This window comes from Rattus norvegicus, chromosome 15 (genome assembly GCF_021556685.1).
Source record: "Rattus norvegicus strain SHRSP/BbbUtx chromosome 15, alternate assembly SHRSP_T2T, whole genome shotgun sequence".
NCBI lineage: Eukaryota > Metazoa > Chordata > Mammalia > Rodentia > Muridae > Rattus > Rattus norvegicus.
In genome coordinates this window covers 34,552,527-34,576,231 of record NC_141548.1, presented here as the reverse complement: position 1 = coordinate 34,576,231, position 23,705 = coordinate 34,552,527, and the positions used below count along the sequence as shown (strand labels likewise).

The 23,705-nt window shown below is 43.4% G+C and overlaps 2 protein-coding genes across 3 annotated transcripts in view; one reads left to right on the top strand and one right to left on the bottom strand.

Moving 5' to 3' along the window:
• Positions 1-14,130, top strand: part of Pspc1 (paraspeckle component 1) — an 83,519-nt gene extending 69,389 nt beyond the window's left edge. For both annotated transcript variants that reach the window (XR_015638017.1, XR_015638016.1), the window contains 3 exons: positions 9,663-9,844; positions 11,582-11,803; positions 12,967-14,130. The gene's annotated coding sequence lies outside the window, so the exon portion shown is untranslated. The remainder of the gene's footprint in view (positions 1-9,662; positions 9,845-11,581; positions 11,804-12,966) is intronic.
• Mphosph8 (M-phase phosphoprotein 8) overlaps positions 13,419-23,705 on the bottom strand; it is a 27,870-nt gene continuing 17,583 nt past the window's right edge. Inside the window, exons 8-14 of the mRNA NM_001017375.2 lie at positions 22,650-22,790; positions 22,044-22,130; positions 19,923-20,077; positions 17,207-17,361; positions 15,538-15,665; positions 14,046-14,129; positions 13,419-13,704 (exon numbers count right to left, since the gene is read on the bottom strand). Of these exons, the coding sequence (NP_001017375.2) occupies positions 13,663-13,704; positions 14,046-14,129; positions 15,538-15,665; positions 17,207-17,361; positions 19,923-20,077; positions 22,044-22,130; positions 22,650-22,790 (792 nt within the window). The 3' untranslated portion in view covers positions 13,419-13,662. The remainder of the gene's footprint in view (positions 13,705-14,045; positions 14,130-15,537; positions 15,666-17,206; positions 17,362-19,922; positions 20,078-22,043; positions 22,131-22,649; positions 22,791-23,705) is intronic.

Here is a 23,705-nt window from a genome sequence, read left to right as displayed (position 1 = left end):
GGATTTCCAAGCATGAAGACCGGAGGATCTAAAAGTTTCTTAGGCCTACCAACAGTATCTGCAGGAAATGGCCTTCCTCTTGGTTCAGGATAAAACTAAGCCAGCCAGGTTTTATAAGCTTATACGTTTGTTTCCTTTTATTTTGTCTGCATTGATAATAAGATTGTAACCAAGAGTGGATCTAGAAGTTGATCCATCCATGCCCTGTGAATGCACGTTTTCTGCATGGGTAGACACACACACACTGGATATCTAATTGTGTAAGTTCTAATAATTGCCATGACAGGACATACCATGTTTTGATGAGCACGTTGCTAGGTTGTGAACATAACTGAGCGGACTGCGAGGGATGTAGCTCAGTGGCGGAGTGCTGGCCAGCGGGCTCGAAATCCCCAGGGAGTGGCATAGACTTAGCAATCCCATTGTAAGGGTACGTAATTTATAATTTGGTGCTACTTCCCAAACATCTAAATTGGTCTTCTGTTGCTTGTTAAATACTTTGGAGAAGCCAGGTAGCGGTAGCTCACACTTTTAATCCCAACACAGGAGACAAGGGTAGGTGGATCACTGAGTTACTGGACAGCCAGGACGACACGTACCCTGTGCTGGAAAAACCAACAAAAAATTGGAGAACTCTTCAAGGTTCCCAGGTTTCTTTGGTGTTTTCACAGGCTTGCTTTCACTCCGTTGTTGGAGATTAAATGGCGGGTGTTGTGCCTACGTCTCTGGGTTAAGAGTTGGTTCTGTTCAGTAGGGGACTCTTCAGATTTTAAACACTACTCAAAATGAGATTTTCCAAGGATGATTTTAAATATTTTAAAGGAGATATTAGTTCTTATTTGCTGATATTTCTTTCTTTCTTTCTTTTTTTTTTTTTTTGGAGCTGGGGACCGAACCCAGGGCCTTGCGCTCGCTAGGCAAGCACTCTACCACTGAGCCAAATCCCCAACCCCTGCTGATATTTCTTTATGGAGTTTGCATCACTCGTCTTCATTTATAAGGCACACCATGTCCTTCTGCACTCTGTAACTGAAGGTTGCATGTGCGTGCTGCAGAGCACAGGCTCGCTCCTGTCTCTAGGCCACATAGTGCATGTGCCTCACCTCACGGTACCTGAAAGGAAGGAGGTTGGAACTTTTCAAGTTATGTTATTGGTTCATTGTGTTACTTTGCTGCTGCACTAGTTATAGTTCTCTCTCTCTCTCTCTCTCTCTTTCTCTCTCTCTCTCTCTCTCTCTCTGTGTGTGTGTGCGTGCGTGCGTGCGTGCGTGCGTGCACGTGCTTGCTTTTTCACACAGATAGACTCAAATTAGCCAAAACTGGTTTGTTCTATATAGCCAATACAAAACAAATATATTTTAATACATATGGTAAAGTAATAAATATTTTATCCTTTTATTCCAGAATGAATAGGGAACAGGTTTTTAAAGACTCTTTATTAGCTCTTTGGAGTAGTATTTATAAACTTCATAGGTTTTTATATGTAATTCAGTGTCTACTATTTTCCTGTATCCCAAGTTTATTTTACCCTACTTCTGGTTCCCAGCCTTGCCCTAGTTTTCCCCTGTATAGGCCTGCTTCTTCTGCGCTGGTCTGAGCTGATTTTATCCAGAACAGCTCCCTCTGGAATAGAAGGACTTGTGGTTGGGATGGTTATCTATCTATCTATCTTTTCCTTCCTTCCTTCCTTCCTTCCTTCCTCCCTTCCTTCCTTCCTTCCTTCGGCTTGTCCTTCATTAGTTCTTTTCCGCTGGCCTTTGCATCACAAACAAAGTCACCTGGGTACTACAGGAGTAAACAATGCATAGAAGCAATACAGTGAGTTTGAGTTCCTTCTAAATTAAGTTTCCTACACTGTTAAAGTAATTTACAGTCAAGCATGGTAGCATACACCTTTTCCCATGTCCCAGAATTTGGGTTCTGAGGCATCATGGTCGAGAGCTGGACTTATTCCTTGTCTGAAAGTCTAAAATCCAAAAGATTCCAAATGTGAAACTTTAGGGCAACTGGCATGAGTAGAAAATGCCACCTGTGAGGACTACTGAGCACCACTCTATGTAAAACCCACATGACTCACTTTTCCTCAGTAGGTCGCTACCAACCCTATCTAAACAAAAACAACAACCCTCCCTCTCTCTATATATATGTATATACATACATACATAACACACACACACACACACCCTCTGAATCCCTTCCTACCAAAAATGGCAAAATCTAGCACATTTAGCTTCTAGGCATGGGGCCTGGGGCTGTTTAATGTATAGTAAAAATATACAAATATTTTATGACTGTCATGCCACACAGATGAAGTAATAAAGGCAACACAGTGTTTGGTCAATCCTTTATTTTTAAAACCTTTGTAGGGCTTAAGAGTGAGTGCTAAGCTGTTGCTGGGTGCGATGGTGTGCACCTTTACAGTCGGCCTACAGATGGCTGAAGTCGAGTTTCTGTGTTGTATTGTGAGAACTCGTCTCCCAAAAGGAGCTTCTAGAAGCAGTCCTAGATTAGGGGTCTGGCTCTCTGATGTGTGTGGGAGACCAAATCAAAGCTCCAATTAGCCAGTGTTTTGTCTTCTGAACATTAAGGCACTCGGCATGATCTCGCAAATGACAGGAAGCACTGACCACAGTAATGTAGGAAGGGTCGGCAAAGGAGCTCTAGAACTAGAAGGTTAACTTGAGACTTGCCTTCCATATACATGAAGAAAGGACAACGCAAGTATTAAGCATTGAATGCAATAGGAGTCCTGTTGTCCAGGGTTTGGTTGGTATGAAGTGTCAGTTTTCAGTTGGTTATGTCTGTTTTGGGTGGTATATACGAACAGATAGCCCCTTCCTCATAGAACATGTTGGGATCTGGGAAGTCAACACAAGCTGTAAGGAATCCCTAATAAGACTGAGAAACTAGGGGGCTGGAGAGAGGGCTCAGTGGTTAAGAGCACCGACTGCTCTTCCAGAGGTCCTGAGTTCAATTCCCAGCAACCACATGGTGGCTCACAACCATCTGTAATGGGATCTGATGCCCTCTTTTGGTATATCTGAAGACAGCTACAGTGTACTTGTATATGATAAATAAATAAATCTTTAAAAAAAATAATGAGAAACTAGCTAGATCTAGTTCCATTTAGGAACCAATTAGAGGATTCTTTGCAAGGTAGTCATGCCAACGAAGTTCTGCATGGTGATAGGTGCTTCTAGACCCAACTAATTGGGAGGAAAAGGCAAGAGTTCAAAGCCAATTTGCCTGAGAAAGTGGCACCTGCCACTTTAAAGTACAATGAGGGACGGTGACTTAGTGCCAAGCCTGAAGACAGTCTAATTTCTGTGTACCCCTTTCGGGAAGGAAAGAAGTGACCTCCCTAACTTGTTCTCTGGCTTCCACACATGTACCATTTTATACACCAATCTACTTGGATGTTAAACACTTTAAAAACATTTGTATCTGTTGTTTAGATAACTAGCAATTTGGGGAGCTCTTTTAAGTGTCCCAGACTATACACCAGAGTTAGGGCACAGGAAGTGGGATTTCAGAGTAGAGAAATCGAGACTTGCTAGTTGGCATGGAATGGTAGAGCACATGGAAGTGTGCACAAGGATGGCCTGGGTTGGAGCCCAAGTGACACATAAGCCTTATTGGTTAGTTACTGTTATTTGAAGCTCAGGACTTTAGTTAATTGGGTGTTGGGAATCTTTGTGAAAGTGTAGAGGTGATATTTGGCTTTGAAAATTATCAATTGAATTAAGATCAATATCCACATAGAAAGCTCTTGTGATATTTAAAAGTATGTGCCACATAAAAACTGGTGCTAACTCATCAGTAAAAGTAATAGCAATTGGGCTGGAGAGATGGCTCAGCTGGGTACTTGCTAATCTTTCAGAGAACCCCAGTTCAGTTCCCAGCACACATGTGACATCTGAAAACCAGCTCCTGGTGATCTAGCAGCCCCTCTGTCCCTTCTCTGTCCCCTCTGTGAACTGAACTCATGTACCTGCTTACATATATGTAAACAACTTACAAGATAACTTGATAATGAACAAGTGACCCTCGCTATAGTGTGCACCTTTAATCCAAAATTCCAGCACTCGGAGCAGATCTCGGAGTTCAGGGCAGCCTGGTCACCATGGTTCTACTTGTCTTTTTTTAAAAACAAAAAACAAAAAAACAAAAAATTTGAAAGTAAACTTGATGTCTTCTAGAGGCAGAGCGATCGTACGTTCAAGGCCATTGTAGGGTGTGCTGTGAGACTGTGGGCAAAACACAGTGCATAAACCAGTAGGACTAGAGAGGACTGACAGCTGGACTTGTCCCCTAGGCAAAGAGAAGTGAAAGTTGAGCGCTCTGCAGAATTACTTGAAAGGAAACAAGTGAGAAACAAGATGGTAGTAACCTTGAGAGCCTGAGTTTTTCCTTCATAGTCACTTCTAAGAGGAACCAAGGGGACATTTTGGGGTGGTTGAAGCCATAGGCTCTTTTCCTCAGCTCACTGGTCTCAGTAGCGTGAGCTGGGTCTGCTGTTGAAGGCGTTTGTCCAGTTCCCTCCCGAGAACTTGTACACCGTCTCTGGCCAGCATTCGGGCGTGCACCTTTCTCACAGCTTCTAACTCGTCTCCGTTGGGTTGTGATCCATATTGAGCAGTTCTTGGCCCCCTGCTAAGGGGGACTTGTTGGGGCACAGAGACCTTATATTGGTGCTGACTGCACTTTTGTTGAATTAGTAAACAGGCATTTTATTCAGGGTGGTATTGGGATCATCAGCACAATCAGAATGGGGTTTTTCTTCGTTTTCTGCCCTGTAGTTTAGGCTGGTTGTGACTGAAATGGGGCACAGTGAAGATTAAGGATGCCATGAGTTAAGGGAGGCGCTGTGCAGTTTGCCCAGAGCTTGTACTGGGAAAGGCACTGAAGGCCTCACCATATGTCACATGGAGGCATGAAATTTTGAGATGTGAAGTTTAAAGAGTTTTATTACACTTGATTTTTGTATACTCTTTAGTATAGTTTGTGATCTAATTGCTTTAAATTGCTGTTTTAACAAAGATGACTGAAATTCTGTCACCCAGACTGGCCTCGTATTTAGCCTTCCTGGTAGCTAGGGTTACTTCCTGTGTCCGAAGGCCCAGCCCCTTCCTCCTTGACTGCCTTCTGACAGTGGCAAAGATTGTGAAGTTGGGGAAGTCTGTCAGGTTCATATATCCACATTTGATCATATGAAATTATGGCTGAGTTTACTGGGAAGAACCAACCCTGGCAGCTCCTTTGACGACTGAAAATGAGAGCCTGGAGACTGAAAATGAGGACCTCAGCCTCAGGTCATGCCTGGGTGGACTTGCTGGTGGGTCCTGCCTGTTGGGGGGTACCCTCCCTCCCTCAGCAGTCTGTATAGCACCTGCTTCCATACTCATTTAAAGGCACAGTCCACGTGGTGTTTGGATTCCACTCGTGCTGCATTTGGACAGTTTATATGCACATGGCTTTAATGACACCCATGAAATGCTTTGCCTGGAGGCTTGGTTTTCTCTGCAGGGTGCTGTTTTAACAAATGTTAGAAAAGCTTGAACATTATTTGATATTTGCTGATACCATTAACATTTTTAATGAAAACAAAAAGACTTGTTTTTCTCTTATGTGTATGAGTTTTCTCTGCAAGCATTCACACACATGCCTCTTGCCAAGGAGGCCAGAACAAAGATTCATAGCTGGATCCAGAGCTTCCTTATGGGTGCTGGGAACACAATCCAGGTCCTCTGTAAGAGCAGCAAGTGCCCTTGACTACTGCGGGCTCTCTCACCTCTCATGCAGCCCCCCGCCCCCAGCCCCCCATCTGAGGACCGAACCCAGGGCCTTGAGCTTGCTAGGCAAGCGCTCTACCACTGAGCTAAATCCCCAACCCCCCTCTCATGCCTTTTAATAATTTATTTTTATTTTATTTACACACACACACACACACACACACACACACACACACACACACACACACACACACACACACTTGTTTTGCCTGCATGTATGTCTGAATGAAGATCTTGGTTCCCAGACAGTTAGGAGCTGCCATGTGGGTGCTCTGGAAGAGTAGCCGATGCTCTTACCCGCTGAGTGATTTCTCCACCTCTCTATGTATTAACTGGCTTATATATTAAATAAGCAGCTGGCCGTTTGGAGATTGTAACAATTAAAATTGGCCTTTTAAAGAAAGCAGTGCAGCTATCTGAGTTCATCCTCCTCAGACCACATGTGAACTGAACTGTCGTCGTGTGCTGTTCCCTACTTGCCTCCCCACAGTGACAGGCAGGCTCAGGAGGAGCCTGAGCTCCAGGCCAGCTTACATAGTGGGGCAGTAGCTTAGAAAGCAGTGAAATAAACGCTCATGACTGGTCCATTCCATCCTTGATGGCCCTCTTACGGCTTTCCTTGACTAGCCTTTTACTTTGACATGCACAGGAAACGACACAGGACATGCTGGAGGTTTGTTTTGGAATGCTCAGTCCAGCTGGGCATTGTGGCACAGGTCTGTCATCCCAGCTGCTCCAGAAGCTGAGGCAGGAGGATCACTGCTTCAAGTCTGTGTGTGTTTCTGAGCTAGTTCAGGGGGAGTTTGAGCAACTTAGTTCCAAGAAGAGACGGATGTGATGCTAAGTGGTCGGTCCCTTGTAACTAACCAGCATCTGCCACCCCATAGGGAGGGCAGGACTGCTGCAGGTGCAGGATTCACCCGAGGCCTGGCCCACACTGCATTCTAGATTTAGGCTGGGCTGTGGATGCTGTGTCTCAAAAGCACAAAGTAAAAGAGGAGGGGAAGTGTGGACCTGAGGCTGAGCCAGGCTGCAGTTCTCAGCACTGCCCCCTTCCTGTCATTTCCTTACATCTGACTTTCTGCATGGTCTTACATTTGTGCTGGAGTTTGCTGTGTTTCAAGTGCAGTTATCTGAACTTGGGCTTAATTATTTTTTCTTTGAAGTTACTTGTCCACTGGAGGTTGTGCACACTATAATTCCAGCACTTGGGAGATAAAGAGTAAGGACGTCAGAGTTGAAGGTCTTCCTCAGTGGCATAAGCGCAAAGTTACTGTGATACACGAGGTCTTGGGAACAAAAATAAAACCGTGTTTGATGAGATCACTGGTTTGTAAATTACTAGATTTTATGTTACAAGCCTATTGGTAACCTCGACCTTTAATGGAAAAGTGAGATGATAGGAGAATTGACTCGGTGGTTGAGACCCTGGCTGCTCTTCCAAAGAGCCTGTGCTCCATTCTCAGTACCTAGATGGTGGCCCATGACCCTGCTACTGTAGTCACGGGCCCACATGTAGTGCACACGTGTAGACTGAACAGACACGCACATGAAAATTTACTAAAAAACTTTCATTTTCCCTTAGAAAAGCTCCTAGATCACTGTCACTTACTGTGTCTGTCACACGGGAAGGGCCATTGTGAGCACTGGTCTCTCTGTCTTTGTTGTGATCTTGTTTCCTAATAAGTCCCCACGAAATGTGCATTGCTTGGGAAAGAATCATGCTGAGTAGGGAGGACTAGTAGATTGTCATTCTTTCAGGCTGGACAACTGCAGGTAATCAGGAAATGTCACCATTTATTTAGGTTACTTTACAGCAGCAGGTTTTCAATATTTCCCTTTAAATACCCTTGAGCTGTTACTGTGTGTGTGTTCTTTGAATAACTCAGCCTCCACAGTATTGGGCTGTGTGTATTATCTCTTCTACCTAGGCTTCCTTAGCTTCTAATACACTGAGTGTAAATAGGTACCATGTATTATATCTGATACAAGGTGCAAAAGTCGATCATTTCTACCACTCAGAAGGCCCAGACAATGGTGCATTGGTAGAGAGTGGCTCTTTTCCTAGGAATACAGTATCTTTAACATTCTTGTGATCATGACTATGCATGGTACTGTGTATCTGAGTCTATGAAAATGCCTTGTTTAATTTTTTGGCCTACTTAGGGATTCCCTTCTCCTCATACTTTGCTAATACAGTTTTTAAATTTGATTTATAGCACATAAAACCGTGGTTTCTATAAATTGTTATGGTTTCTTTAACTCAAGAAGGTACATATTAGTAGGCCAGTGAGTCCCCAGTAAGTGTGTGCAGAATTTTGTAAGCCTTTGTTTTGCATCAATATCCCATCCAGAATTATCATTTGTGGCAGTATTTCTTAGGTCAGGTTTAAGACCTAAGCAACATTTTTGTACTGGTCTAGGTAGAGTTCCAGTGTTTTGTGGTTATGTACTTCCTGTGTTCAAGACCAGACTGAATCCACTGAGTGAGTTCTAGGATAGCCAGGGCCACACAGGAAAAAAACAAACAAACAAACAAAAAAAAAAACCCTTTCTCAAACACTTATCATCACCAACGCCACCAAGAAAAGAGAAACAAAAACCAAAAAAAAAAAAAAAAAAAAAAAAACAAAAACCCTGAAGTCTGATAGTTGTGATTTTTACATTGCTTTTGTATCCTACTTTAATAATGTTTCCAGGATATTATGGAAACACATTTTGCAAGGAACAGATAAACTCTACACCTTTCTCTTACTTAAAAATGACATTTGTGCTCTCTGGAGAACATTATGTAAAGTATTTTTCTTGTAGATAAATGTATGCAGCCTTGGCATAAGAGTTTTTGTAGATATAGTAGAAGTTAAGATTTTCATATGGTGCGTTATCATTTTTAAGAATGCAGTTGTGTGTTCTGTATGTGTGCTCCATTGGTACACATGTGCCTGGTACCCACAGAGGCCGGAAGGCATTGGATTCCCCTAGAACTGGAGTTGACAGTCACTTGGGAGCGACTGAATGGATGCTCACATGTGAGGCCCTATCACAGGGGTTTAAGTTGTGTCAAGGCACCTGTAATCTAGAACCATGATGAAGACTTAGATAAAACGGTTTTCTCTTCTTTCTGACCACAAGATGGCACCATGATAAAGGCATCTGTTGCTAAGTGTGAACCACATGAGTTTGATCTCTGGAACTGACATGGTGGAAGAAGAAGAGAACGTCTTCCCAGAAGTTGTGACATGCTCACAGATACAGCGTAAATAAAAATGTTTCACTTGCTAGCAGATTTTAGGGTTTATAGTGTTTATTGCCATGGTATTAAATTAGTCTAAATCTTTTCTTTTTTTTTTCCTTTTTTTTGGAGCTGGGGACCGAACCCAGGGCCTTGCGCTTGCTAGGCAAGCGCTCTACCACTGAGCTAAATCCCCAACCCCAAATTAGTCTAAATCTTAATTTAGTCAGTGTTCTTAGATGAAGTTTGGATTATTTTGGATTGGAGAAATTACTCACAGAATAAAAATAATTCATCAAAATATAAGTTGACACGGGGGATGGTGAGAAATGGATGGGTCAAGGGTTAAGAGCACTGACTGCTCTTCCAGTAGACCTGAGTTCAATTTCCATCAAACACATGGCGGCTCACAACCATCTGTAATGCCCTCTTCCCATGTGCATGAAGACAGCAACAGTATACGTACATTCATTAAAAGCAATAAATCTTTAAAAATAAATAAGTAAATGAATAAATGAAATTTAAAAATAGACCATGCAAGACGCAATGGTATCTTACTTAAATGTTGATTACTGTTCAGAACTTCAGACCTGTTACAATGTCTGATTTTTAATGCTCTAAAATTTTTCTATCCATAGGTTGTTACAACATGAATCTACTGAAGACCCTGGTCTGTTGGAGAAGAACTTAACAGCCCAGAATGCTGGCCTTAGACTGCTGCATTAGGTCCTTTGGGTCTCCTACTTTAGAAAGGAAGCTGCTGCTGCTGCTTACAATTCTGGATGCTCCAGTTCGGATTGGCTCACTACACTTGCCATAGGTAATAGTCCCAGTGTCGTCGTTTGGTGTGGGACAGTCTTAATTGTGTAACCCACTGTGTAGCCAGCTCTTCCTGGATTGTTTTCCCTCCCATCTTTCTGTGTATGAGCGTTTTGCTTGCATGTCTGTCTATGGATCACATGTGTGCCTGGTCTCTAGTCGCCAGAAGGAGGCATTGCATTCCCCGAAGCTGGAGATGTGAGTTCTGCTGTTGGTGCTGGGAGTCAAACCTAGGCTTTCTGGAAGTTTGGCCAGTCTCTTTCTTACCAGAGCCATCCTCATCTCTTAATCCCTTTGCCTTAGCTAGTGAGTGCTGGGTATTAGGCATGTACCATGCAGATCATTTCATTTGTGTCTGGTGCTTCTGTGGCTTTGAACCCAGGGCTTTGCACATGCAAACGTCCAGTCACCTAACTTACACCTTGGGTAGAATCCTCGTTTCTTTGTCTTTCTTGTTTTTTGCTGAAACTGAGACCAATCTGGCCTCCAGTTCACCTTGCTTCTGCTTCCCAGTGCTGGGACTGAAGGAATGTGTCACACTCCTGCCTGGTGTTTTGTTTGAGCTGAAACCTTACGACTGTGTCTAAGAGGTGTTTGCTTCTTTGTTTTTATTTTTTAATTCCAGGACAGTGGACTAAATCTAGAGAGACCGTATTTTTTTTTTTTTTTTTTTTTTCGGAGCTGGGGACCGAACCCAGGGCCTTGCGCTTCCTAGGCAAGCGCTCTACCACTGAGCTAAATCCCCAACGAGAGACCGTATTTTAAAGAAAGAAAAAAGTTTAAGTCTTTTCCATGTTCTGTTTTTGTTCTTTTTTTTTCTTTTTTTTTTTTTTTTTTTTTTTTTTTTTTTTTTTTTTCGGAGGTGGGGACCGAACCCAGGGCCTTGCTAGGGCCTTGCTCCTGCTAGGCAAGCGCTCTACCACTGAGCTAAATCCCCAACCCCTCTGTTTTTGTTCTTTAAATGCAGGTTTATTAGTAACCTGCTCTTGTGTGGGTGAGTTCCCTGGCACCAAGGATGAAGGCCAGGGAAGTGGCCATGAATAAGGGGCGTGAGGTGGGTTAAGGGGAGGGAGAGAGAGAAGGGAGCCCTTCGGTGATGAAATCAGTACATATATGGGTTTTCTTCTTTGTTCTAAGTTGCTGCCTCTGATGATGTCAGCACAGAAGGGTGCAGTGTAGCCCTAAGCTCCTGATAGGTTCCCTCCCATCACTCATGCACCAAGCTGGGAGGGAAATCCAGGGCAGTGACTTGCCTTCTGAAACATCCCTACCTTCTAAAGACTTGCAGTGGTTGCCTGGAGGGCTTTCACTTGGATAGATCCTTTCCTACTGCCACTCCAGAGTTATGTCTGTCCTTGATCTTGGGGTGAGGCATTAGGTCTAGTCACAGAGTCTAGACTTGTGTTTCCATATTGATGTGCATGGGTGGGTAGGTGAGGGTCTAGAATGGAAATGTTTAGTGAGGCCTAGAGGGAAGGGTCTTCTTTCAAGAGCATTCATATTTGGGATATATCTCCCCCATCCACCCCCATCTAAATTCTTAGTTTCTTTGAATGGATTTTTTTCTGACAACACTTACCGACCGCCTGGCCATGCTGTCCTATCTTCTGTCTTTTAGAGGTCCTCTCAAGTCCCAAATTTACCAGTTACCTTATGTTCCTTTGGTAAGTATGATGTTAAAATGGGTAATGTGAAGTATATATGTGAAGTTATAGTGGCTCCTTTCTCATCTGTTTAGGAATAAAGAATCAATAAATTTTCCGTTTTGAAAACAAAATGGAGAAGCCCCTGGAACTTCCATCCTGCCACCTGACCTGTTCTGCTGCTTCAGGGGTGGCACTGTGGACCAGCAGTGATGGTTGTCCAAGACTGGAGAGCACATGTGTGGGCAGGACACGCAGGGTTGAGTCAGAATATCCACTGTTACAAGGCCCTGGAAGACCCGTGGGCACTAGTTAAGGTATGCATTTGCTTCCTCTTATGTCGCTCTACGAAGGACACCTTGCAGTTTGATCCTGCTGCCTGGCCTTTAGACAATCATAACATACTGTACCTAGGCCTGGTCCTGGCCTGCTGCAGTCACTGGATTAGTACCAGTGTTAAATTTAAAAGCCCTTTGGGCAATTATGGCTTAACTGTTCAAATATGCTTAGAGTAAGTTTATATACTCTGTGGTTATCTTATTGAAATTAAGTTTTCAGATGGCTATATATGTAGATTCTCCCTTTCATTAAGTAAAATTTGAAGCAGTGATTTGAATATGAGATCTTTGCACATAGGCTGTGTATGTCAGAGTGAAAGCTGTGGAACCACATGGCCTAAATCTTTATTTCTCAAAATCCCCATCCGCAGGGGAAAGGGTTTCTTCCTTTTGTGTGTGTGTAGCCCTGGCTGTCCTCTGTACACCAGACTAACTCCAAACTCACAAAATCCCACCTGTCTCTTGTCTCCTGAGTGCCGGCATTAAATGTGACACCACTGCCTGGCCCACGTGGTAGAGAGGCAGAAAATAAGGTTTTATTCTTTTAAAAGCTTGTAAGTACACTTTGCACTAGTTAAAGCACTTGCTTTATAATAGATTTTTTTTTTTTTTTTGGTGGCCATTTTAGTGGGTGTAGTAGTGTGATTTCTTATAAACCCTGCCTTCAGTGGGCTGGGGCATCGGCAGCTCTGTGAGTTCAAGGCCAGCTTGTGCTACATGGAATTGTCCAATTAGCCCAGGACACTTGGCAAAAACTTGGTTGAAGAAAAAGCAGGTCTTGTTGGCGCACTTGGAGGAGATTCTCTGTGCATTTGAGGACGGTCTGGTTTACATAGTGAGTTCCCAAGACAGCCAGGGCTTAAAGGAAAAGAAAAATGATCTTAAGGTATGTTTCTCTAATCACTAGATTAGAGAAGCCCCAATAGGAAATGTACTGACTGTTTAAAGCTTGCTACATGGTGATTAGGGCTGAAACCTCTTTAAGAGTACAGAGGTGCATACACACAGTACATAGTAACTCAGGCATGGTCAGTGGGGCATACCTGTAATCAGACTTGAGGCCAGTGGGGCCATGTTAAAACAAGATGCCTGTGTGTGTGTCTATCCTTCCTATTTTCTGACAAAGGCCTTGCCTCTTACAGGTCACAGCATGCTGTGAGGAAAACCTCCTGTTGACACAAAAGCAGCAATCCAGAACTTTATGGAGCAAGCGTTGAAGTCTGCATGCCACAGGACACATTTCTACTGTGGAGAACATCTGTTGTGTACTGCATGGAAACATCTCCTGTCCATAGAAGCTGATGGCCTATTAGCTGGGGCAGGAAGGAATAGGAGGTGGAGTTCCAGCAGGGAGGACTAGAATAAATGGGTTGTTTGAGTTACAAGCTTTTAATTCAGTCTCAAGTCTTTATTCTGGGAATAGAGAGGTCAGGAGAAAAAGAATTAAGTTGCTTTAAATGAACACCACTTGTGGTGACCTGATTTGTAAAGGGTTCATGTTGTAGACATGGCTGCCCATCAACTCTCAGTTGTGTGGCCCAGCCTGAATCTGGTTTTTGTTTTTTTCAAAGAACAAACTCACAAAGACTAGTAGAAAATTTCAATTCAAAAGTTTTTAATTTCCTTAAATATTTCTTATATTCCACATTGTGGAAAAACTAAGCAGAACATTGAACGTTTTCGAACAATGGCACAAATAGGTAGACAAAGCTAAACAGGCAGCAGGGCTTACATTGTAAGTTTATAGTTAAAACTACGGATGAACATTTCAGTGCACCACAATTCCAAACTGCAACGAAGACGGTAGGTACTCGGGGATCCAGCTGAGGAGAGATGGGTCACTGCAGCTGTACTCTGTAAGCACCTATTAGCAACTTCACCTACAGAAGAGAAGTGAATGTGTCAGTACACACAGCTCCCATCTTTAAGGTTATTGCTGTTTTTAGTAAAAATATAATCCTGCTCATCAGTGGAACCATTAGAATGGTTCAGCAATCCAGCTTCCTTCCTAGAGAGCCCAGTGGCAGTTTAGTACTGAAGGTAGGGTTTGGGCTGCTAAGGAGGGAGGCCTGCATACCTGAGCCAAAGTCTACACTCAAGACACATATTTGCCCAACATATACATCTTATTTCTTCGACATTTCAGTGTTATAAGGATGTATAATTTAAAGGGAAAAAATGAGCAGTTACTGTCTATAAATATGAAGCAGAGATTTTTCACCTTGGCAAAGGGTGCTTCCGTCAACCTTATAAACAACTTATTGGGGCCAGCAACAGGGCTGAATGAATAAACAAAGTGACTGTCCTAGAGGGGAGAGAGATAAGATAAAGTCAGAATCAGAGCTGTGACATCTACAATAAAGACCAGGAACCTATTTAGACCAGTGAACTTAAGGGTATTTGTGTGTGTGTGTGTGTGTGTGTGTGTGTTTTAATTTAGAGATAATATCTCCCTGTGTAGCCCAGAACCCAGAAAAACCTCAAACTTGATAGCTCACCTTCTAGACTCCAGAATGACTACCTGGCATCATCTGTCTTCACCACATGCATGTACACAATGCTCTTTTTTTTATTTTTTTACTTTGTGTGTGAGTATTCTGTCTTCAAGCATGTATTTTTTTTTAAAGATTTATTCATTTATTATATACAAGTACACTGTAGCTATCTTCAGATACACCAGAAGAGAGGGCATCGGATCTCTTTATAGATGGTTGTGAGCCACCATGTGGTTGCTGGGAATTGAACTCAGGCCCTCTGGAAGAGCAGTCGGGTGCTCTTAACCACTGAGCCGTCTCTCCAGCCCATACACAATGTTCTTAACCACTAAACTATTTCTATTGGGTCTTTTATCTCAGCACTTGGGAAGCAGAGATGTAAGTATCAAGTTCATGGCTCACCAGGTCTGCACTGAGTTCTAGACTACCTAGGGCCAAAATATAAACACTATGGCTACATTCAATACAGTGCTTAAATTGATGGTGTGCTCTTCCATAAGCAGGTGTAAGGCCAACTTAGTATTTCAACCAAATCAAACCATAAACACCAAAAAGCATTCCTTTATACAAAAAAACAAACTACCATTAACAAGCATGAACACAATATTCTCAGGCCTAAGAATATATTCTCACATTGTTGGTCCCATGATTTACCGTGAACATTAAATGTTTCAAAACAATGTTTGGATCATTTTCTTTTATAGTAAGTGGGGTTGTGTGAATGTCACTGATACTGGAAATACACGTTTTTATTTGAACGTTCTTTTGTGTATGTACTGAATGCATGCATACATTTACATGGACAAATGTGGAGTCGTCTCTTACACCCTAAGCTCACTGGTCAAGCAAGACAGCTGACTGCCATGTATGCCCAGCATTCACATGAGTCCTCCAAATTATGCCAGGTTTGATACTGAATGCCCACAGTTCTAGACCTCAAGAGGCAGGAGGGCCAGTAGTCTGAGCTGTCTGTGCAACAAGACCTGTTTTAAGTGGATAGATGTTCTTGTTGCTAAGCATAACCCAAGGCTATCCCTTGCGACCACATGATGGAAAGACCACAGTTTGCCCTCTGATCCTCACACTTATACCAAGGTGGTCAAGTATGTATATTATTTTAAAGGCCCTGTCTTAAAAACTCCAAAAACCAACATATATTATGTAACCTGGATCTGATCACAATTTTCAATAATAAATGAACCACCAAAAAAATCTTACCAGAAAAACAGGTAGCTGGAATTTATCATTTAGCACCACGGCTTGCACACTGCATGGTCCACAAAGCCGAGCAATGACATCTTTACCCAAGAAGTTTGCATGGAAAATGAAGAGGAGGACACCAGATCCTAGGGACAGATGGGGAGGAGACAAGATAGATGCTCCTAAAGCATCACTCAGCACCTGGACTTCATCCTACAGTTTTCAGAACTCTACAGATCTTGTCCAAGTGACCCCACAAGAGAGACTTATGTGGTGGCTTCCTTCTTTATCATGCATGTGTGCCTGCTCCCTGCAGAGACCTTTAAGGGTACTTAAGAAGCCCTGGAACTGGATGCCAAAAGCTCTGAAAGCTGACTGTCCTTTACAAGTGTGTGTAATGTGAAGATGTTCTAAGTGCTAGGATGACAGGTTTAAGATAAATACACATTTTTGTCTTTATTATATGTACGAATAAACATCTGCATCTGTTTTAGTTCCTGGAATTGTTCACGTGTGCCCGTAGCAGTAATCCACTCAAACACATTATGTAGCATACAGCACCCTCACAGCACATGGTGTATGGAAGCCAGAGGACTGTTCTAGGGAGTTGGTTCTCTCTGCCATGTTGAGTTTTAGAGGTCAAACTCAGGTCACCAGGTTTGGTAGTAGGGCTTACCCACTGAGTTACCACACCAGTCTTTTTTTTTTCCCCCTTTTTTTCGGAACTGGGGACCGAACCCAGGGCCACAAGCGCTCTACCACTGAGCTAAATCCCCAACCCCTCACCAGTCTTAAATACTTTGTTAACATTGTAGATAAAGATGTTTAACAAAATAGCCAAGGCCTTATTTTCCATTTAAAGGGAGAGAGATAGTTCTCTGCCCTCCCTTGTGGACTCTAATTTTATTCCTTTCCAATTTCAGGTATTCATACTCTGATCATATACTATATACTCTTATTCCACCCACCCACCAAACCAATAGGTCCCTCTCTTCCTTTTGCTTTGATGGTCCACTCCAGTTAATTATGGTTTCTTGCATGAGCGCGGCTGGGTTAGTCACTTAGGCTCTTACTATTAGTTCTTCTGCTGAGGAGTATGACCCCCACCCAGTACCCATTAACTGCTCATAGCTCTGTCACAAGTCCAATGGGAGGGAGGACAGTACCTGCTGGCCCTCCCAGGTTTTCTTAAAAAGTTAAGCCAGGTAATGGTTCATGCTTTTAATCGTAACTCTCAGAAGGCTGAGACAGGAGGATAAGACCAAGAGTATTGAAAAAAACCAAACAAGCCCCAAACCAGCATGGTAGAGCACATTTTTAATCCCAACACACAGGAGAGAAGGCAGGTAGATTTCTTGAGTTCAAGGGTAGCTTGATGTACACAGCAAGTTCCAGGACAAGCAAGGCTACAGAGTGAGACCTTATCTCAAAAAGCAACAAGCCAAACAAGGAGGAACTTAGTGGATATAATAAAACTTTGAACAAAAAAAAAAATGATTCCAGTTTAAGAGTCATGAAGCAATATTTTAAAGAGGACTCACAGTGCCAGGTAAGGCGGATGGGAAGACTTCCTGCTAGGGCAGCTCTGCCAGCTCTCACAGTCGTGTCTTCTCCAGAGTTCCTTCAAAGTCATCCTTACATACACACTACAGCTACAAATACTGAAGTTGAATGGGACATAGCTTACCTTCAGGCATGTTCTGAGGGGGCATGTAATTGAAATCTGTTGAGAAATCGGGCCCCTCACAGAGCCGATGACATGCAATTGGGAAAACAGGTTCCAGTAGAGCAAGGCGAGATTCAAAGTAATCCCTGATTGTTTCTTCTGCAACTCTTGAAAGGCTAACACAACACAGGAAAACTGTTAATGTTGGGTGTGGCGACTCAAGCCTCAGAACTCAGAATGCTAATGTTGGATGACCAAGAGTTTTGAGGCCAGGATGGCTAGAGCAAGACCCGATCTTTAAAACTTTTAATGAAGATGTACTGAATTATTACACTATACCACATTAGTAACTGTAATTATTGTTAACAAATTAAAATCCTTCAGTTACCCTGACTTGATAATTAAACATTAGGTACTGCATCATTATGACACTGTATCCCACTGTACCACTGAAATTTAAAATATGCCCCTCAGGGGTTGGGGGTGTAGTCCGTTGCCTAGCACGCAGGAAGCCCAGGGTCTGATCACTAGCAGCACATGTCAGGTATGACGACATGCATCCATCATATTGGTGCTTAGGAGGAACACAAGGAAGATCAGAAGTTCAAGGCCAGCCTTAGTCACAGTGAGTTTGAAAGAAGACTGGCAAACAGACTCTGCCTTCCCTTTACCCCCTCTGCAAAAGGAACCCACCAAAAGATGTATTTATACTGTACGATGCCCATAAAAGCCTGCCCTCTAACTCTGCATTTTTAATTGTGTTTGAATACAGGATTTCTCTGTGTAACTCTGGCTGTCCTGGAACTCATTCTGTAGACCAGGCTGGCTTCAAACTTAAAGAGATCTACCTGCCTCTGCCTCCTGAGTGCTGTGATTAAAAGAATGCACCACCACTGCCCAGTGTTATTTTATTTTTTGTAGTACCTAGGCTCTTGCACATGGCTAAAACGATTGCTCTACTACTGAGCTAGCCTTAGCCCTGATCTTACCTTTTAGAAACTGCTTTTCCAATTTTCATTTTGTCCCTGCCCCTGTGTGGCTATGTGGAGGCCAGAAGACAGCACTGTGTTGCGCTTTATCATTCTTTGCCCTATTTCTTTGGAACAGTTCTCTCCCTGAATCTGGGATTCTTTATCCAGTTAGGTTGGCACCCAGAGATGCCAACACCGAGTTCCTGTCTCATATCTCAGTGTATTGTGGTTACAGATGTGAATGAGACCATGTTCACATTGTTCACATGGGTGCTAAACCCTGGTACTCTCTTAACCACCTCCCTCCAATCTCTCTTCATTTCTTATGTTGATACAAAACTTTGCTCAGGCTGGCCTTTAACTCATTCTGTAGCCCAAGTAGGGTTTGAATTTACAATCTGTATGCTTTAATTGCCTGAGTAGCTGCAGTTATGCGTGACGCCACAACCCAGCAGCACCTTTGTGGGAAGGACCTACACACAACTCTGGCCTCACTTGGCTTTCCTCTCAGGATAGTAGCCTTTCACTTTCCTTCTCATCCATCTCCTCGCACGGGACCAGAGGTTGACCAAGGGAAACTTTTGCTATCTTCATAATATTAACCCTTGAAACAGTGGCTGGCTGGCACAAAAAGTCGCTTAGCCCTTGTCTATATGCAAGAATGAAAAATCATTAATAAGAGCCCCACTTGCTCCCTTCAGCAGCACAAATACTAAAATTGGACCAATACAAAGAAGATGAGAAATGAGAGCCCCTCACTCCTGAGCAAAGGAAGATGGCTGGCTACTTCACTGACAGGTTCTCTGCAGTTCTTCCTCTGTTCAAAGAAAGCAGGAAGAACTGGCTCCCAGAAACTCTTCATAGGAAATGCCCAGGGCAGGCTTTCGGGCAGACACAGCAGGCAAGGTGCGGCATAATTCCTTGCCTAAATTTATTGTTTACAACATGTGCCCAGTTTACAAAATAAAGCGTGGGGCTGTCTCTCCCAGGCTGTTCTCATAAAATTACTTGGGCAAATAAGGACCTCATCCCCTCTAGCAGTGTTTTTTGGCAGGTGTTGCTAAAATTTCGTTTTTATGTGGGACTCAGGATGGAACTGCAGACTTTAACATGCTAGGCAAAAGGTCTACCACAGAACCACACCTCAGCCCATCAAAGGAATTCTTCAGTGATAAGACAAACTCAGAATGTGATTCAGAATTTGCTTGAAAAATAACACACACAAATAGAGAGTAAGAGAGGAAAACATGTCAGTCTCTGGTTGACACAGGGGTGTACACACACACACACACACACACACTTTTACCAAATTAAGGATAGAGGTTAAATTTTTAAAGCATTTTACACAGTCTAGTCTAGGCTGGTCATGAACTAGCTATGTATCCATATTCTAGAGATCTACCCTAGTTCTACCCTAACTTCGAGATTTTTCTTTTTGTCCTAACCTCCTAAATAGTGCTGTTATAGGCTTGGTTTTAAGAGGACTACCCAAGGGCTCTGTACATACTAGGTAAGCTCTTTACCAACTCAGCTACGTCTCCAGTCCTAGACTTAACACTTTACGGAGATGTTCTCATGGTTTTCTAAGATTCTGGTAACTTGTACAGAAACAATAAATATGCCACTTATTAATTCACAATCTACTGAAGAGAGAAACCCTCAGGATAATCTTTTCTGAACATTTCCCTACACAAACCATTCCAAATATGTCGTCTATAAATTTTTCCCACTCTGACGTGACCCTGGTCCATTCACCTGACACTTACGTCTCCAAGTGGCTCTTCAGCAGTTCATATACAAGCACATTATTACACTGCTTTGCAAAGTACAGTGCGCTATTCTGGTGCTTTGACAGGATGTTGCAGTCAGCTCCACACTCAATCACAAGACGGACGATGTCCGAATTCCCTCTTTTGCATGCCTAGGTCAGGAGAGAGGAGTGGCATTGTAAACCATGGTAACTTTAGCTTCTCTACATGTGGCTGGCAGCTCTTTTTGAAGAGGACAAAGCCTCATAAAGCAAAGGGAAGAAACCTGGGGACGGGTATTAGCAAGCATTAGCAACAGGACAGCAGTGAAGAAGTAAACTAGAGGTTGCTTCGAGGAACAGCTCAGTCCCCGGGGCACCTGCTAGGACACACCCTCTCCAGGCCCTCTAGACTTTCATTTTTCCAGCAGCCTTTTACCTTTCAATGGTGTCTTCTCACAGCTGATGTCCAGTTCCTGCTTACCTCTGGCCACCACAGCTCCCTAACTCAGGGAAATCAGCTCTCACCTGTTGCCATGGCCTGCCAATTTGACCCCATACAGTGTTGGAGAACTGCTCACTTGATCCCTGAAACTATTTATGTTCAGACTAATATTACTTCACTTAACTTCAGGACTCTCCTTTCAGGTCTTCAAACTGCTTGTCTTTTCCAGAACACACTCCCTACTGAACTAGGGAGCATTAGAATAAAACCGCCCTTTAATCTGGGAACTTCTCCCACGTGCCCTTAGAACAGCCCCAATCCTGGATAGTCCTCTAGAAGATGGTGGCGTGCCCCGACCCTCTCCATTCCTGTGATCTTTCTTCTACTGAGCTTAAGCATCTGCAGTCAAGTAGTTTCTCAGTAAGACACTACTGAGTGCTACCTTTGGTGTACTTACGTGATAAAAGGCAGCCATACTCAGAAAGACTACACATACATGTAAGCTTAGACTCCTGAATAACACTATGCAAACCCAAATCAGCCATAGAGAGGAATCACAAAACAATGATCAAGGCTTAGACCTTAAGGGTCTGACAGGAGGCCCAGGAGAAAGAGTGTTATAGAACACAAGGTTCAGGACAAGCCTGTGGTTGTACTGCAATCCAATTCGCTCCTCACATCTGACAGGATAGAACTTGGCATTGCAGAGAAATCCCCGCTTAGATCACAGCGTAAGCAAAGCTGTACCTGTGGGAAGAATTAGGAAGACAGAGCCAGCTATGGACAACTGGATCTGCTGAGTCCTAGCAGCACTGTGGACCAGAAACCTAGAATTACTGCGGAGGAATGAGCCACTCTGGGCTGAGGCTAGTGAGGTACTTGTAATCTGCCACTCAAAGAAAGATATAAACAGGGTGGTGGGCAACAGCAGGAACTCAAAACATACCTATAAGTCACAATTACGTAGGAGATGGAGTCACAAAATACAAAACAATGAGAGCACATTCTTTTCCTACCCCCAGGTGTCTAAACCTATGAGGATGGATACTGGGCACCCATTCATGTGACATTGACCCTGACTGTACTGTAATTACGCCTTTGGCACATGACCTGACTCATGCTAGACAAAGTCATTAAGGCATTCAGCCGGTTGGGGATTTAGCTCAGTGGTAGAGCGATTGCCTGGGAAGCGCCAGGCCCTGGGTTCGGTCCCCAGCTCCGGGGGAAAAAAAAAAAAAAGGCATTCAGCCAATGTGTATGGACCTCTGACGTCAGTTTCTTAACTGGCATTGGACATACTGATAATAGGAAAAGCCTCTCTTTCTAGCTTAGCAGGCGCACTCTTCCTTCTGCTTTGAGGAATATGCATCCACTTGGCTAGAAACTACCTAAGACATCTGTAACCTACACCGTGTGTAATCTCGGGCTGCCTGCCTCTCTCCGGCACGTTTTACTCCTAGCATAGTTATCATTCACTGAAACCCGCAGTTCCTTCCATCTCCCCCAACTCCTGCTGACCTTCACCCCATGACTCGCTGGGTACCAGTACATCACTGACCCACTATGTTATACTGCTTTGCAGATCCACCTCTATTATATGAGAGCTGCTGAGGTTCGGGGACGATGGCCTTGTCCCTAAGCTTTTCCCAGTCTGCAGCACCAACACACACATCCACTGTGAAACTCAAGGCTTACCTTCATGAGTGCAGTCTCACCGTTGCTTTGCTGAACATTGACAAAAGCTCCAGCCTCCAACAGAATAGCTACCGTCGTTAGAAAGTTCTATTAAAGAACAGGAAACACAAATGAATAAATGGAGAGAAAAAAACCAACCCAAATAAACTGAATCCCAAGATCTCTGTGAAAGACAGGTTTACAGTCTAGATGCTTTGCAGACAGGAAAGACTCAGTACATTCTACTCCACACAGGGGACTGGACACAGGCTCCCTGATTTCCCACTGGAGGGCCACGGAAGGCCAACTCCTCGGTCTAGTCCTTTGATGATTTGTCAGCCAAGTGCCACTTGCAGCCTGTCCTGTAGCTCGCAGGTGAGAAATTCTACCTGTGAGTTCTTTAAATCATTTAAGATTGAAATAAACACTGGCAATGTAACTAGAAGTTTTACTCACTATAAACTGCTGATTTGGTAATCAATTTTAAATGTGATTACAAAGTACTGCTAGTAGCAGACTCATGTCACGGACCCACTGAAACTACAAAGTAGGGCTTCACGACACATGACCATTATATTTTACTAGGAAAAAAGATTCTCAGTTTCCCCTCACAGTCAAGTCTCAAACCTTCTCAGCAGCATGAATGAGAGCTGTAGTCCCGTTTTTCTGGCGCCCATTCACTTTTGCTCCTTTGGTGATAAGGAGTCTGAGGAGGTCATCCTGACCCCCTGCTGCAGCCAACATCACCAGTGTCATCCCAGTAGAATCCTGTGACAGTGAAACCTTGTTAGTCTTTAATCAGAAACATTTTAGAAGCAAGTCTCTTTAGTCAAGATATTTCAAGAAGAAATCACTAAAGGACACCGAGTCAATCATCCACTTAGGTTAGGCTGCTGTGATGGTTAGTATATGTTTGGCCCTGGGGAGTGGCACTATTAGAAGGTTTGGCCTTGTTGAAGTGTGTGTTTGGAGGGGTGGGTTTGGAGACCCTCCTCCTAGCTGCTTGAGGATGTTCAGTCTGTTTCTGGCTTCCTTTGGGTGAAGATGTAGACCTCTCAGCTCCTCCTGCACCCTGCCTGCCTGAATGCTGCCATGCTCCTACCTTGATAATAGACTGAACCTCTGAACCTGTAAGCCAGCTCCAATCAAATGTTGTCCTTTATAAGACTTGCATTAATCATGGTGTCTGTTCACAGCAGTAAAACCCTAACTAAGACAGTTACTCACCAAAATATTCTTGTAAGTAATCAGAAAAAAAAAATCTTTAGACTTTTGTGAGTAAGTATTCATATGGGACATGCATATTTAGGCTATTGTGTTCCTCAAATGTTCACTATCTTATTTCTTAAGATTCATTTTTATTACTTTTAATTATGTAGTAAGTCTATGTACTCTGTGGGGCTATAGGCATGTAAGCCCAGAAGACATCGGATCTCCTGACCTCTAGTTTTCAGGCTAGTGGGAGCCATCTGCATGCGGGGAACTGAAATGCAGCCCCCTGCAAGTACACCCTAACCACTGAGCCGTCTCTCCAGCCCTCCATTTTACTCTTCTCGGAATCAAGGTTTCTTATCAAATTCAACTAACCTGGCTGGTCTGCAAGCCCAAGGAATAAATTACTTTCTCGGCCACCCAGATATGTGCTATTGACCCTGTTCTTTCTTTATGTGCCAAGAATCCAAG